Genomic DNA, 18,043 nt, shown 5'->3' on the forward strand with positions numbered 1-18,043 from the left:
TTGAAAATATTTGATACACTGGACTTTGCACTGCAAGTCTCATGTCAAGATATATAAACATAATCATATATTGTGTATCTAACCTATTGGCTCGTATTCTTTTGCTTATCCCAGGGTTCTCAACTAGACTTAACATTTCTCAATCTTTGGTACAATACTGATTCTTAGCTGCCAAAATACAAGCTAGCAGCTATTTGAGATCATATTTGAGCCATTCAACTGTTTGTGAAGAGGCCAAAATACTTTCAAAACAATATAAAAGAAGGACAAGTGGTCCTGCGGTCAGTGTTGGTGTGCCCGTATGACGGACACCTGTCACTCAAACCCTGAGCTAAACAAAGTCGTCAAGCTGAGTGGAAATTCGCCCCTGGCATCCACCTACCTTTTTCACTTGAACAATACCCTATGATACATTTACAAAGAAAGCATCGTGCCTTTACACACACTTTTCTGAGTTTCTCAGAAACATGCCTAGTCTCACGTACTTTCAGTGTAATAACACTTCCTGCATTCCAATTAATTCAGAATTATCCAAAAATTCAGAAGATTGGGGTGAGAAAGATTAGTTAAATGTTTTTTTAAAAGGCTGCATTTGATCAAAAATATACCAAAAACAGTTTTTTATTACTGTAATGGCAAAAATGAATTGACTTGGTTTTAGTGTCACATGATCCTACTGAAATCATTTGCTTATTTGTTTGTATGATCAAAAATATTTTTATGCTGAAAACATATAAACTCTTTTGTAACATTACAAATAATCTTTAGTCACTTTTGATCAATTAATGCATCCTGCTAAATAAACATATTCTTTCTTTCACAGAAATCTCACCGACCCCAAACTGTGAATAGTAGTGTACATTAACTTTAATACCATTTTCATTTTCTTAACTTAATAACAAAATATTACTTTTCAACATCTTATTTTTCCCTTCCAACACTGTCACTCCGAATACACATGGCAAATATTAAGTCCTTCCTAAGTGGCAGTGAATGTGAATATCTGTGTGTACATGCATTTCTGAGAATGATTCAAGGCACTGGTCACTTCCTGTGACAACCTGCATCAAAGTCCTGTCTGCAGTGAGATTCTCCCTGATATCCACAGGTGAAAAAGCAGACAGAAACAGACACACAATAAACACAAAAAACACAATACGGGAGACTTGTGACTTGCACAGATCATGCGCGTCATAAACCGCCAGAGCTCAATTTCCAGCCAGTAATAAACACATGGAAAATCATGTTGTAGTCTCTGCAAAACCAGCTGCTGTTACAATTCTTGTTTCTAACTCATCTGCTGTTCCTAAAAGCATAACTCGGTTCAGAGTTACTATATAAAAATAGATTTATACACACATATATCTACTCGTATATAAAAATGGCTGACATAAACCATTGGGACATAAATAAAAGTGAAAAAAGCTTCACATTCTGTGTAACAAATGAACAATTTGGTATATTCAACATTCATATTCAAAAGTGCATCTGATCCAAATGAGTCCAATATTCTGCCAAAAGCCATTTAAGGCAAAACACTTTCTAAAGACATGTTCTTTGGCAGGGCAGGAGAGAAAACTAATATTCAAGCTAATGTGCTCTCATTATCTCACCACACACAAAATAACCGATAACACACCCCTTACGAGATTCCCAATGTAACATCTCATCATCGCTATAGGAATACCATTGACTAGCTGCATCCTAAGTACTGCACTGCTGCTCTCTACAGGGCACTATAAGGCACTACTGCGGTACAAAACTACGCATTAAACTTCAACCACTATAACACTATAACCTCATGCCTTGACCCTCGGCATCTGACCTCAGCCAAAAAATGAGCTGCTTTCTGTAACAGACTAAAACAGTTCTTACAAATTATAAATCGAGGAAGTGCAATTCTAGATTAATCTATATATATATATATATATATATATATACACGATTAATCACAAATGCAAAACATTCGAGACTGATGTGTGTATGAGGCAGGAACAAGCTTTCTTCATGTCTGAAAAACTTGTTTAGGGGTCAGTGAGATTGACCCTGTTGGCTTTAGAAGGCACATTTGGCAGTTGTTGTAAGAAACAGTCCGGTTCGAAGCAGCTCAATGACTCAAACAGTGTCATGTTTGTTGCACCTGTTAATCCTGGGACACCATCAATCTGTGGATTTCTGTAATAAAGAGCCTGTGCACCCCGAAAGTCCTGTAGCTCCCCCTGCTGTCCCAGAGACATCATCACATTTCAAACCATTAGAGAATAAACCAGTTTTTCCACTTAATCCTGGCAACAACCCAGATTGGGTGCTGGCAGATCACATGTTGTGGAAATGCAGATTGCCTTTGAAGCTGATCTTATGACTCTTTAACAAGAAAAATGAGTGTTTCAACTGGTGGAGGAAGCTAGATGGAAACCTCAGCAGACGATCTGGGAGAAGGGATGTCTGAGCAGCTCCTCTGCATTCGGCCGGTACTTGGCCTCCATGAAGATGCAGCGGAGGAAGTCCCGAGTGTGTTCGGAGATGTGAGAGGGCAGCTGGGGGTTGGTGGGCTGAGTGGCAATCTTAAATATGGCTGCCATGGCCTCGAATTCTGCCCACGGGGGCTTTTCTGTCAACATCTCCACCACAGTGCAGCCTAGACTCCTGTTCACACAACACAGTTTAAGAAAAAGGACCCATTAGGTTATATTATATGTTTTTAACATTCCACGAGTTCGGATAAGACAGAGATATTATTAATTGGACCAAAAATTAATTGGACCAGTACACAGAATCTCGTAGATTACAATTTGCAACTAGATGGATGTACTGTTACTTCCTCTACAGTCTAAAATCTGGGTGTTATATTAGACAGCAACTTGTCTTTCAAGATATCATATTTCCCATGATACAACAACAGCATTCTTCTATCTTAGAAACATTGCAATGCTACGAAACATGTTGTCTGTTTCTGATGCAGAAAAGCTAGTTCATGCATTCATGACCTCTAGACTGGACAGTTGTAATGCACTTCTAGGTGGTTGTCCTGCTTCGTCAATAAACAAGCTACAGGTAGTCCCTTACCAGGTCAAGGAAATATGATCATATTACCCCAATTTTACAGTCTCTGCACTGGCTACCTATTAAGTTCTGTATCAGTTACAAATTATCATTACTTACCTATGAGGCCCTAAATGGTTTAGCTCCTGCGCACCTAACTAGCCTTCTACCACGTTACAATCCATCACGCTCCCTAAGGTCACAAAACGCTGGACTTTTGGTAGTTCCTAGGATAGCAAAGTCCACTAAAGGAGGTACAGCTTTTTCACATTTGTCTCCCAAACTCTGGAATAGCCTTCCTGATAATGTCCAGGGTTCAGACAAACTCCCTCTGTTTAAATCTAGATTAAAAACACATCTCTTTCGCCAAGCATTCGAATAATGCATCTCATAATCTTGTACTGCTGTTATATCTGATCAAATGCACATTATTATTCTTTAGCTTGGGTTGAACAAATCATTCTTGCTTGACTGAAACAGCAGCTATGCTAATTATGTCTCTATATGTTTCTCTGTTTCTGCCAGTAATTTACTAGGATTTACACAAGCTTCAGTCTGGATCCAGAACACCTGAGAAGAGATGATGCTGACCCCTCAGAGGACCTCAGATGATACTAACCCTGAAACAACATACAGAACTACAAAATTTTGCAATAAAAGTTTGATCCCAAGATATAATAATTGTTGTTAACAGTGATCATCATTTGTTTGATTATGTCATTAGCTGTATTTTACTGTTCATTTCTGTTGTATGTACATCAATTTGACAGTCACCACTGACAAGCTTCTACTGAATACTGTATATTGTAGACTTAATTTTCTGTAAAGCGGCTTTGCAACGTTTTGTATTGTGAAAAGCGCTATACAAATAAACTTGAATTCAATTGAATAGGCATTTTTAATTGCAAAATAATCTACAAATCCTGATTAAGAAATAATCTTTTTTTTTTTTTTTTTTTTTTGCAGTGTTATATGCTAACAGGCTATCTGACCTAACAGACAACTCTTGTGAGCTGACTTTCAGCCAATCATAATGCTTCTCCTGGCCTGACTGGACAAGTCCAAGCAGTTTATGTGGGGGAATCCCTGAGCAGCAACTAAGCCACTCCCACCAACTGAGAATCTGTGCACTTCTTAAAGACGTTTTTAAAGAAGTTTTCTCCTACTTCAACATTTGTTTATAAATCTTTCTTTGTTTAAAATAGGATCTTAAAATTAAGAGTATGTTGCCTTTTTAGATTCTGCAACATAGATCACAATCATGGCTGCTTAAAAAAAAGTTTACAGTAAAATGGGACTCTTATGCTGTGTTCACACCAAGTTGCCGCTTGAACATTTTGAGATCATTCGCTTCATTCGCACGTGAAATTAACTTCACAAAAGACGCAAATTCGCATCATGGGGGGGCTTCTGCCAGCTGAGTTCATGCAGCATTTTCAACCACCATTTTTATTCGGTTAATTTTCAAAATATTACTGTTATTGTGTCATGAAATGTAGTTTTAAAAGTATTTCAGGCGAGAATGTAGTTGTTTTAAACTCAAATATGCGGTTTATTTATAAAGACAGCGTCTATTTAAAAATGTGTTTCGCCGATTTCAGAGAAGAGCTCCATGCGATCAGCGGGAACTCAGTGATCATGTATCCGCCGAGAGCAGCCTCACCTCGGCTAGACCTTCTGACATTTGCCGCTGGCTCTGATGTCTCTTTAGTGGTTCAAGATAAAATATAATTTGTTTGGGGTAAATCTTATCTTTGGCCTTTATTCAATTAATCTATTAATATGTTTTATATATATATATAGGTCCTTTTAATTCCTGTCTCTATAGAAATATTAACTTTTGTCATATAGCTCCGGTTGACTGCTCACTGACAACATCAGTCGTCCCTCCTTGTTGAATGAGTGACAGGCTGCTGATTGGTTAACACGGCGCGAATTGACGCCAAAGTTCAAATTTAACACATAAATGCACAAAAGCACCATTCGCATGTAACGCGTGTATCGCGCCAGACACTCAATTCGCGTCATTCGCGAACTTGACGTGCGAATGAGGCGAATTCACGTCTACCAGAGACCTCCAGATGCACGTAAACGTGTCTTTACATTGACTTTACATTGAAATAATTTGCGCCCGACGCTCTATTCGCGTTTGGTGTGAACGCAGCATTAGACCTGATCTTATGGGGGAAAAATTCCACAAATCCCAGCTGCTTTCTTCATTTTGAAAATATTTTAAAGGTTTTTAGGTTCCTATGATGGAAAACGAAGACGGAAAATTTTATTCCAAATCATTTTTTTCTAAACCTCACGTAGATCACTTCTTGTGTGATGTTTTTTTATTCATATACAAAAAATAGTTCTCACCAAACGTCTGCCTTCCGGCCGTACCCTTCTCCGCTGATGACCTCTGGGCTCATCCAGTACGGCGTTCCAGTAACAGAACGGACCCCAGTACTGGACATGCAGATGGTCTGAAGCCGCTTACTGGCACCAAAATCTCCCAGCTTCACGTTGCCGGCTGAATCTCGCAGGATGTTGGCACCTGAACGCACCGGAGGAAGTGACCAAGGAGAGCTGTTAGCATGCAATGAGATCTTTGATCCAGTTTTCCTCTTGACTAAAAGATTTACAAGCTATAACAGTTGATCCAAAATTATTAAAACATGATGTTTTATTCAAATAAGAACTACAAATTGAACCTTGATATAATAAACTTGTTTATATTACAACCCGAATTCCGGAAAAGTTGGGACGTTTTTTAAATTTTAATAAAATGAAAACTAAAGGAATTTCAAATCACATGAGCCAATATTTTATTCACAATAGAACATAGATAACGTAGCAAATGTTTAAACTGAGAAATTTTTACACTTTTATCCACTTAATTAGCTCATTTAAAATTTAATGCCTGCTACAGGTCTCAAAAAAGTTGGCACGGGGGCAACAAATGGCTAAAAAAGCAAGCAGTTTTGAAAAGATTCAGCTGGGAGAACATCTAGTGATTATTAAAGTTAATTGATATCAGGTCTGTAACATGATTAGCTATAAAAGCTTTGTCTTAGAGAAGCAGAGTCTCTCAGAAGTAAAGATGGGCAGAGGCTCTCCAATCTGTGAAAGACTGCGTAAAAAAATTGTGGAAAACTTTAAAAACAATGTTCCTCAAAGTCAAATTGCAAAGGCTTTGCAAATCTCATCATCTACAGTGCATAACATCATCAAAAGATTCAGAGAAACTGGAGAAATCTCTGTGCGTAAGGGACAAGGCCGGAGACCTTTATTGGATGCCCATGGTCTTTGGGCTCTCAGACGACACTGCATCACTCATCGGCATGATTGTGTCAATGACATTACTAAATGGGCCCAGGAATACTTTCAGAAACCACTGTCGGTAAACACAATCCGCCGTGCCATCAGCAGATGCCAACTAAAGCTCTATCATGCAAAAAGGAAGCCATATGTGAACATGGTCCAGAAGCGCCGTCGTGTCCTGTGGGCCAAGGCTCATTTAAAATGGACTATTTCAAAGTGGAATAGTGTTTTATGGTCAGACGAGTCCAAATTTGACATTCTTGTTGGAAATCACGGACGCCGTGTCCTCCGGGCTAAAGAGGAGGGAGACCTTCCAGCATGTTATCAGCGTTCAGTTCAAAAGCCAGCATCTCTGATGGTATGGGGGTGCATAAGTGCATACGGTATGGGCAGCTTGCATGTTTTGGAAGGCTCTGTGAATGCTGAAAGGTATATAAAGGTTTTAGAGCAACATATGCTTCTCTCCAAACAACATCTATTTCAGGGAAGGCCTTGTTTATTTCAGCAGGACAATGCAAAACCACATATAACCAAACTATTTTGAGACCTGTAGCAGAAATCAAAATTGAAATGAGCTCATCTTGTGCATAAAATTGTAAACTTTCTCAGTTTAAACATTTGCTATGTTATCTATGTTCTATTGTGAATAAAATATTGGCTCATGTGATTTGAAAGTCTTTTAGTTTTCATTTTATTAAAATTTAAAAAACGTCCCAACTTTTCCGGAATTCGGGAATTGCAATTGTAATTGCATTTCAAATAGGTGACAAAAAACACACACACAAAGTATTGTGAGGTCTAATGCCAAACGGTACCTTTGATGTCCCTGTGGACGATCATGTTGCTGTGCAAGTAGGACATGCCCTCCAGAATTTGTCTGGTATACTTGCGTGTCACATTCTCTGTCAAAGCCCCATAAGCCTTCAGCTGGTCTTTGACTGAACCCTGAGGTTCAAAAAACACAGCACCAGTGTCACACTGAACTCTACAGCACAACCACAGTATTGCCAGCAAACAGGTGTGTGATGACACAAATAACGTATTTACAATAGAACTCGTTAGCTGTATTAGAGCACCAAAATGAAAATTATGTCATCGATTATTCACCCTCATGTCATTCCAACACTTTGTTTTTTTTCTTTTTCTGTGGAACACTAAAGTGGTAGACTACATAGATATTTCTCATACAACAACAGTTTGTATTTATATGAATTGAAATCATATTTGATTTGTGAGTTGTATCATCATATGGATTCAGAAATATGATTCATCAGGATTAATCACATCCAAAATAAAAGTTTTCATTTACATAATATATGAGTGTGTACTGTGTATATTATGTATATATCAATACAAAAATACAAAAAAAAAATACATGTATATATTTAAGAAAAATATGTTGTTTATATATTAAATATATTGATATATATAATATGAAATATAATATAAATATATAAATGTATATACATGCAAATATTTTCAAAATATATACTGTATGTTTATGTATTTATATATATGTAATAAATATACACAGTACACACTCATATATTATGTAAACAAAAACTTATTTTGGATGTGATTAATCCTGATTAACCGTTTGACGGCACTTGTATGTATATATATATATATATATATATATATATATATATATACACACACATAGTTTGGGGTTAAGATTTTGAAAGAAATTAAAACTTTGTACTCAGCAAAAATGCATTAAATTGATCAGAAGTGACAGAAAAAAATTATAATATTACAAAAGTTTATTAAGCAGGATTTCATTTTTTTATGTATTAAAATAAAAAAGTTATTCAAAATATTTTGTAATATTACAGATTTTAAATCAAATACATGGTCATATGTTCATGGTCACTTTGAACTTATGAAAAAATCCATGCGAGATCCTTTTCGGACATTTCTTTGAAAAATGTACAGCATACAGGTTTGCAACAACATGAGGATAAGTAAATGATGACAAAATTATCATTTTTGGTGAACTATTTATATATGTTTAACAGGTCTAGTTTTGTTGCTTTCCCAACACTTGATGAGCCAGTGCTGTATCAAACTCACCCCGGGCATATACTCCATGAAAATGGTGAGGGTCTTCTCAATATGGTCTCGAAGGCAACCGTAGTACTGAACGATTCGCTCGTGATGCAGGTTCTTCAACAGCTGTATCTCACACTCTAAAGCACTCACCTCCTGCAGAAAGGAGGGCAAGAGTCATGACACGACCACAGCTGAGGCAGCTGACTGTGACCAGAGCGGGGTCTGAGTGAGAAGCTGAGCATGTACGTGAAACATCAAATGAACCACAACACACTGAAACCAAACAGTGGTAAAGTGGCGCTTTGTTTTTGAGTGTTTAAGCATATGTGTGTGTTTGTGTCAAGTAAGGGCATGATCAACGAGAAATGCGTTCTCCCGTCAAAACCCCCCTCTGGCCGATGCACACACAATCACACACAGATACAGGAAGTGACAGTGCATGTTTTTACAGTGGCAGACAGGAAAGGATTTAAAGAGTGGGGAAGAGTTTGAGAAAGAACCGAAAAAAAAAGAAACAAAACAAAAAGCCAAACACAACACAACGCGCAGCACAAAACAACAAAACACACACACAAAAAAACAATACAACAACACAAAAGACAACAAAACACAATACAACAAAACAAAACAAAGTGTAATACCTTGCTGGTCTCTGGACTGGCAGGGTCAAAATTAACCTGTTTGGCTGCAAGTTCCCTGCCTGTGTCCACATCATAGCACAGATAAACCCTTCCAAAAGCACCCTGACCCAGCAACTTCCCCCTGCGCCACGTCACTGGAGCTGTAGGGGCTACATGCATGAACATAACACATAGATACAGTAATGACTGGCTGAATTAAACATATGAATGGACAATTTCACACAAATACCAACATTTTTAATACATCAAAGCATTCTTAACATATTGACAATCATAATCTGCAACATCGGGACCTGTCTCACACTCACACTTATGAGGGACCGGGCGCTCCTGTGGGCGGAGTCTGGCTTGAGTATCAACCAGCTGCCGGCTCCCCAAACTCTCCTCACTGCCGTTCAGTGAGCGCCGTGATGGCACCAATGTGAACAAGTTTCCCTGGGGACGACGGATCCGTGGAAAGGTCCGTCGACCTGAGGAGCAGCATTGTTTCTATAAATTACGACATGGGAGAAACCGGAGTGTGTATGTGTGTGCGTCCTAAATTTGACTGTTTCATACCTTCACTGTGGTCTTTATGATGCAGCGACACATGATACCTGCGAGGGAACGTCCCTCCCTTCCCTACAACCTTATCATAAACATGGTTTTCCCGGTCTGAAAGAGAAGAACGCAGAGAGAGCATGGACATTTGGGCCAGTGGGAAAGCTGATGTTAAAACGTAAAAAAGTATCGTCATTAAGGCACACCTGCACAGTCCTGTCGATTGTCAGGGTAACTCTTAACCCTGTGTGTACGAGGTTTCCTGACCGAGGGACTGTGAAACGAGACATCAAAAAATAAAAAATAATAATAAAGTGACAGGTGCTTACACTTACAGCATCATTCAAACACATTTCTTATTGTATTAGTTTCCTCACCTGTCAGAGTTGCTGTCCAATGACTGGCAGCTGCCAGACACAGAGTTTTCTGCACTGCTCCAAGAATCCAGCACCTTTAAATACAAGTGAACTAGAAGTTAAAGGGACTCAGGAGGCAGTGCAGGTGATTAGGTAACTGTATTTTATTTTAGCAGTGGTATATAATGTGGCATATGTGTGAATTCTCTCATAGATCATATGCTGTTTCTATGAGAACATCTCACTGTTTCACCATAACCCTGACACCTATTCTGTGCTTTACTGCATAAGTGGCTCTTTTTCCAATCTGGCTGCGAGAATATGCCAGATAGTCATGGATATATGAATTGAAGGAAGTATAGTAATTGCAAATGGTAGCACGTTGCCAAATTGACTTTATTTTAAACATTTATTTCTGCTTTGGAAAGCAATATATCTAGCACTTAAAAGCATTAACAGCATATCTGGTGTGTTTTTATAATGAATAGAATAGAATATTCAACTATATTCTATTCTATTCTTGAGAATAGAACTAAATATTCAAGTATAAGAACACTACTACTCAAAAGTTTGGGTCAGAAAGATTTTTTTAAATGAAATTAATACTCTAATTCAGCAAGGATGCATTAAATTGGTTAAAAGTGAAAGCAGAAGATCATCATTTATCATGATTTATCACGATTTACACGATTTATCATGTTGCTATTTCAAACATGTTGTTCTTTTGAACTTTCTATTCACAAACTGAATTTCAACATTGAGATTAGAATGATTTCTTCATGCCATCACAGGAATACATTACATTTTTAAATATATTAAAATGGAAAATGGTTATTTTAACATACAATATTTCCAAAATCCAAATTATAATTTTATATAAATCTGTTTATACTGTGTTTTTGATCAAATAAATACAGCCTTAGCAGACATCATTCTGTAGTGTATATGTAACCTGATATATTAAAATACACAACAAATCACAAATTCTGAAACACTAAATCTGTTACAGTTTTAAAGTTCCCACTGACACATTTGTGTAAACTCACACACTGGTCGCTGGTTTCAGGTATGAACTCGCCCTCGCTGTTGATGCTGGTGTACGATCCCTGACGTGCGATTCGCTGTTGGCACTCAGGAACGTAACCAGGTGGCGGAGAACTTCGGCCAGTGTTCTGAGAGCCTACGTGAGAACAAGACAATAGAAAAAATATACAATACAACATTTGAAAGAACACATTTTTTATGGTTATTCTTTCATGGTGGCAAACATGTATCTGTGGGTTACGGACCACACTGTGGTGTGAGACTGAGAGTGCATGCATGCAACAATTTGTATACACATCATGTACTTTACCATTTTGTCCAGTTGTATGTTTTGTTTCCTTTCAGTCAGTACAGTGACTCAGTGAAAGAGAAAAAAAAAAGTCCAAATATATTTTCTAAAGCAGTGTTAGCATGCAATAAACCAGTACAAATCAGAGCTGTACAAACCATTACAGGTACAAATCTGCACACACTTAATCAGTTACACTGCTAAACTCATTAATGGTCATTACATTAAAATTTGTAGGTCCCTATTGAAAATCTCTATTTTTATTTAGTTTTATTTTGTCCCTAGATTGAATTTTTCTAATTCTTTATTTTACAAAATGTAGTGTTTTCTGTTTAAATTTCTCTAAATTATGTTTTAATGGTTTAATAAAATTTTAAACAAAATAAAAAAAGCATGTCTAATCAATTTAATAAAAAAATAAAAAATCACTTTTTTTTCTTTTTTTTACAATAATAGGGTTTCTGAATCTTTCTGGACACAATTGTTTAAAATTCCAACTGCATTTTAATAGATTATAATAAGCTCAAAGAAAAACACTGCATTCGCAATTCAAAACAAAAAGGAAAAGTCCCAAGCAATGTGTTAAACTGTGACAAGAGCACAGTCTAAAAGCAGAACAGCTGAATCATGAGACTGAAGCGTAATATAAACAATCGGCTTTTTTCCTCCAGTCACAGAGCTCAAAGAGCTCACACTTTTCTCCAGGCGCCCTTACAAGCTGCAGCAGCCTCCCCTCCCCCTAAAATACACACTATCTCTACAACAGGCCATTGGCCCACCATGCTAATAGTGTCTCGCAATCTGATTGGCTGGGAGCCAGCAAGCCATTGTGGAGCAGCCAGTGATGGTGGACAGGAAAAGGAAGAGGACCCGCTGCTCACAGAGGAAGTCAGAGAAACAACAGAGGGAGAGAGAGAGAGAGAGAGAGAAAATGAAAGAGTATGAGAGAGAGAAAGGCCAGGGCAAGGAGATTGATAAGAAAAGCAGAGGGGTTTTAGGTTAAGCGCAGTAGTGTGTGCAAGTGTGTGTGTGTGAACTCACTGGTGGAGTGGTGGTGTCCTCTTGTTTCTGAGGACTGGTACGCAGTACTGACATCACCAGTGGACTGAGAGGTTTTTATACGAACCTGCTTACACAACGTGTGATGAGAAGGAGAAGAGGCCTGCATATGCAAACACACACAGAAATCATTATACGTGTGGAGACGACACATTATAATGAATTAACACATCTCTGCTCCTGTGTAATAACTGACCATACAACAGTGTTAGCATTTGTTTTTACCTCTTTCTACTGTAGTAAGCAGAGATATTAGAATTTGCTCTTCATTCTTAGTCTACTTTCCAAATGGAACTGGTTCATAACGACATGTAATATTAGACTGTAAGTCTCACATTGCTTTGTTCCTGTGTCAGCAGCATGATCTTGATGCTCTTCGTGTTAGAGCTGCGGCCCAACAGATCGATGGCTTTATCCAAGTCATCCTGATCACGCAGGGGAATGGACAGCTGTGTGCACAAACCGAAAACATAAGCTCAGAGAACATTTTACACAAGAGGCGGCACTCACAGTGGCTGTGTCTGGATACCCTGAATTGTCAAGTGATTATCGCAACCTGATTCTTAAAAAAAGCCTGGAGAAAAAAAGTCTCTGTCATGTCTCATAAGTGCATCAAGACAGTCAAATTGTGCCTTGTGTTTTTTTCAAAAACCATTCCTGAGCGTCGCGTCTCACATTATTTAATGCAATGATGCATTCTGTGTGAAAGGCCCCTTACTGAACTGCACTGAGTGATGTCTTCATCCTAAAGTGAAGTTAGTTTTATGTACACCAATATTATTACTGAATGGTTGCATTTATTATTTTTATTTTGTAAATTTGAATTAATGTATTAAAATATAACTTATTACAAAAAAGATGCCAAATTAAAAGATAGATTTAGCTTATTATTGTTCATGTCAAGTTTTGTGTACTTAAAGTCTGTGCACCTTAAATCAGTATTATTACTGACTTTTACTAATGTATCTTTTGTAATTACTATATATTTTTAATTTAAAAAATGGTTGCATGGTTGCTTTATTTTACAGTACGTGCACTTGCCTGTCCTTACAGTGTAATTACCCAAGAAAGTACTGGATGATATAAGGTAACTCCATGGGTTATGGTTAGGTTTAGAGGTAGGTTCAGGGTTAGTACCTAGTTATTACACAGCTATTGTAATTTCAATAATAATCACATAGTATGTACATGTGGAACTGGACTGTAACATAAAGTGCTATCAATTTTTTTATATTTTAGCTTACTATAATTTATGTATCATTGTTAACATTTGTGTTTATACAAAATGAGGAGTTCAGCAAAATAGCACTCAAATAGCAGATATTAAAGTCCTGAGTATTTCCTATAAGAGTGCAGCGATCAGACATAATTGAGTGTTAGTGAGTGCATTTGAATGTGAATCAATACCTCATTATTCATATAATGCAGGTCTAACTGCTGACCAAAGAATGTTTTGACTTTCTGCTGGACTTCCTCAAACTGCACAGGCCGCCCAAACATCAGAATCCTACACAAACATATATAAAGATACACACACGGGACATTAAACAGGAAGCTGAGATTTCTTTAGATGTGTAATCTAAACCAATAAGTCAAGTCAAACACAGTTGGATCTGCAGAGTGCACACATTCCTTCAAGCACACCTAGCATAGCTGTGGTCTGTCCTGGCAGCCACAGACTAGCCACAGTCCTTTCCTTTTCCACTGTAATACCAGGATGCCTGAGTGTATCTGTGTGTAAATGCCACAACCTCAAAATGTACGTTCTGCATGTTGTTTTGTGTGTGCTTTTGAACTTTAACACACACACACACACACACACACACACACACACACACACACACACACACACACACACACACACACACATGCACACACTAGTTCCAGTAGAAAAAAACTCAAATTCACCTTCTTTCACCACAGAACTCAAACTTAATCCTGACATCCTCCTGAAGAGAAAGAAACAGTAGTTATGTCCCAACAGGGTCATACAGGAGTCACAAGGTAACTCTATATATAGCCGTGTTTCGACCGGAGGAACTTTACCCAGGAACTAGGGACTTCAGCCTGGTACTTGGTGTGTTTCCACCGAAGGAACCAGGATCTAAATAAAGTTCCACGTAAAAAAAATGCCCCTCAGAAAGTCCCTGCTGGAGAGGTAGTACTTTTTCAAAGTTTCGGGGGCAGGACTTGGGCGCTAAACATGCTGATTGGTTGAGTTCACGCAGCATTGTGATTTTAACCACAATTTATTCTGATCATTTTCAAAATATTATTGTTATCTCAACCCTCTACATTGTAAGTAAATCACTCGCATATGTGTCTAAATTGTGTCTAACGTTAGCCATTGGCTAATAAAGTCTTAGATTTTACTCGCCAGTGTGTGTGTTCACGGCTATTATAAGATTAGCACATTTTCACTCGCTGAACACTGACTGAGCGCTTCAGAGTTCTTTCTCCATCAAGCGATCTGTACTTTCTTTTACTGTCTATGGTACTTTTCAACTCATCTCAATGGACGCACAGTGCACCTGTATTTGATGAACTGTAAACTCTTTGTGAAGGCGCACGACGCTCCGTCGCTTTGCTGATAGCGCCGTTTCTCACACATGCAAAGAGAGAGAGCGAGAATCTTACCACACTGAATCGACACGCTATATGTAAACTGTATTGTCAAAATAATGGAGTTCATTTAGAATTATTCAACTTTATCGAACAAGCAGAAGATATGCCGGTTTCTCTGTTAGTGGGCGGAGCTAATGCGCAAATGGCAATTTCATTGGCTGGCACTAATCTAGTACTGTCCCTGTTTTGATTTCAGCAAATCAGTTTGACTGAACGCAGACAACGTGATTAATATTCATGAACCCAGCAGCTCATCAATCCGTAGTGCATTTTATATTGTTAGTATGGCAGTAGAATTAGTAGTAGTATTATTTTTTAATAGTAATTAATATGATCTATTACTATTTTTTTTGTTAACAGAAACCCTCGATGACCAAAAAATATCTTAAGCATCACCACCAGTCTTAGGTTCAGTTAAAATGACAAATATGCATTCATAAATGGTTATCAAGTTTTATTTATAATCACTAAAGTTCTATCATTAAATAGTGCTTAATACCATAATATGATGCTTGACTGACTGATTAAGAAGCTAAGATTTAAGAAGCTGTGCCATTTTACAAAGATAAGCTGATTGGAATCATATATATATATATATATATATATATATATATATATATATGTGTGTTTGTGTGTGTGTGTGTGTGTGTGTGTGTGTGTAAAATAGTATATCAATCTGATGAGTAAACCACAATTTTTACTAGCCAATGGCGATTATATTGCCAAGGTGTGCGTAGAGGGTTGTATCGTGTCATAAAATGTAATTTAAAAAAGTATTTCAGGCGAGAATTACAGTCGTGGCCAAAATTTTGAGAATTACATAAATATTGGAAATTTTGCAAAAGTTGCTGCTTAAGTTTTTATAATAGCAATTTGCATATACTCCAGAATGTTATGAAGAGTGATCAGATGAATTGCATAGCAACAGCAACAGGTCTGGGGGGAAAAAGTTCCTGGGGAAAAAAGTTCCTGGTAATTTCAGTGGAAACAAGGCATATGTTCTCATATATGTATGTGTGCTACCACTCTTTTGGAAGAGCCAGCAGTGCTGACAGGTTTAGGTTTTGCCGTGTCATGAGTTGATGCTGACTGGCGCCTGGTCATTTGCAGGGCCACCAGATCCTTCATAATTGAATGAAGAGCCTGTCTCTCATCTGGGGAGAAAGAGAGAGATGTTAACATTAGCATCTTTAATTAAAATGAGATTAACATTCTAAAATTCTTATTTAGCAGTCAGTGCAGTCTTATTTAGGCATAAAAATGTTATATTGTAAACAGTATGACAAATAGATATTCATTTTGAGATTTACTAAAAATGACATTTTACAGTGTTATCAAATTATTAATTTATAAGAATACGTTCAAGTCAGTGTTAGATGATGGCAAATTTTATCTAAATGTACAAATATGGGAAACTACTACCTATTAAAAAATATATATATATTAAAAAAAATCCCTAATATCAGTCGATAACCAATATGATATATTGTGCATCCTTCCAAACAATCAGTATTTATTATTTTGTCAATGCACATTTTTCACGTCCAAACGTAACAAACTAAACTAAACTAATCTATCGTTAGTCATTTATATGTGTCTCTTCCTGGAAGTTATTGGCCAGAGCAGGCTAATGAACTACTCTGTTTGGATTTAAAGATTTATTGTAACTAAGAATTAAAATTTTATCATTTATATGTATTCATTTAAATGATACTTTTATTCTAAACAACTTAATTTTAACAATACTTTGTTGCCAAATCTTAATTGTGGTAAAACATTGTAATGAAAGTCCTTGAGTGGCTTATTACCTCATTTTAAACTAAACGGAGATTATGTGGCACAAACTATAAACTTGCTATACAGTTACAGCACAGGTGTAGAGGAACTGAGAGGATGTTCTGCTCTCTTCAATGAATAAACACACTCACAGTCAGAAGACTAGACCTGAGTCAACGCAGTGAACGATGTGAGAGCGAGAGGACCTTGTTTTTCGAGAACACTGTTCTCATGTTTGATGAAAGAACGAGAGAAGTGTCTTGGCTGAGCTCACTCACGGAGGGAAAATATTCGCAGTGTGTTGTTTGGACGGACTTCACACATCACCAGAGAGGGAGAGAAACAGAGAAGCCTCGTCTACCCACCAATACTGGGAACATGGCAGATCAACCCAAGCAATAGACTTAACCACTCAACTGTTGAGTATCTGTGCGTTCATGTGACCAGTGAGAACATAAGCCACTCAACGTGTCTCACTCTCTCTCTCTCTCTCGCTCTCTCTCTTAAAAAATATATTTAAAAATCTAGCTCAACAGCAGCTTGTCTGCCATTTCTTAGTCACTCTTTTTCCTTTGAAATTATTAAAACAGAAAACAGCTATGTGAAATTAAAATTTTACAAAAAATATTATTTGTACTGTATTTTCGATCACAAATACAGACTTATTTAAAAAACATTACAATATTTTACTGACCTCACATTTTTTAATCTAGCTAAGCTTTAGCTTTTGTTGAAATTAACTTAATACTGTATGTATATATATATATATATATATATTTTTTTTCTTCTTCATAAATTTTTTTTTTGCATTGATGCCCGTTTCCACCACTAATAAAACAAAAACAAAAAGGGAGATGCAAGATAAACTAGCAATTCTGACTATTGTTTTTCATGATTACATGATATAAACTTGCAGTTCTGAGTTATAAAATCACAATTGCAAGAAAAAAGTCAGAGTTGCGGGATATAAACAATTTTGACTTTTTGTTCTCAGAATTGCATGTTTATATCTCCCAATTCTGACTTTTTTCGTTGAGCTATGAACTCGCATTTGGGAGTTATGAAGTCCAGTTCGAGGGGGAAAAAAGATTTGCAAGTTTCTCTCTCAACATTTTGAGAACCCAAAAAATGTGGAATTGTGAGGGGAAAAAACTGAATTGTGTGATAAAAAGTCACAGTTACCTTTTTTATTTTTATTCAGTGGTGGAAAAGGGCTTCCATATGCTTGAGATCAAACAACAACTGAAGACACTTGATATATGAAGGGGAAAAAACATGAGGACTTACTCATTTTGGCGGTATGAATGTGT

General features: G+C 37.1%; 1 protein-coding gene across 2 annotated transcripts; it reads right to left on the reverse strand.

Moving 5' to 3' along the window:
- Window positions 1-18,043, reverse strand: LOC132145377 (mitogen-activated protein kinase kinase kinase 3-like). Of its 2 annotated transcripts, none has more exons than XM_059556376.1 (16): window positions 18,021-18,043; window positions 15,981-16,111; window positions 14,241-14,281; window positions 13,740-13,839; window positions 12,668-12,781; window positions 12,315-12,399; window positions 10,987-11,120; window positions 9,962-10,035; window positions 9,791-9,858; window positions 9,603-9,698; window positions 9,353-9,514; window positions 9,045-9,193; window positions 8,425-8,556; window positions 7,167-7,296; window positions 5,407-5,584; window positions 1-2,646 (listed from the first exon to the last, which is right to left on the reverse strand). In XM_059556376.1, the coding sequence occupies exons 1-16, from the start codon at window positions 18,022-18,024 to the stop codon at window positions 2,418-2,420; spliced, it is 1,827 nt and encodes a 608-aa protein (XP_059412359.1). In that variant the 5' UTR covers window positions 18,025-18,043; the 3' UTR covers window positions 1-2,417. The 2 variants fall into 2 exon arrangements, with proteins under 2 accessions (XP_059412359.1, XP_059412351.1); XM_059556368.1 differs by having other exon boundaries at window positions 12,315-12,435.

The sequence above is a fragment of the Carassius carassius genome, chromosome 1 (genome assembly GCF_963082965.1).
Source record: "Carassius carassius chromosome 1, fCarCar2.1, whole genome shotgun sequence".
NCBI lineage: Eukaryota > Metazoa > Chordata > Actinopteri > Cypriniformes > Cyprinidae > Carassius > Carassius carassius.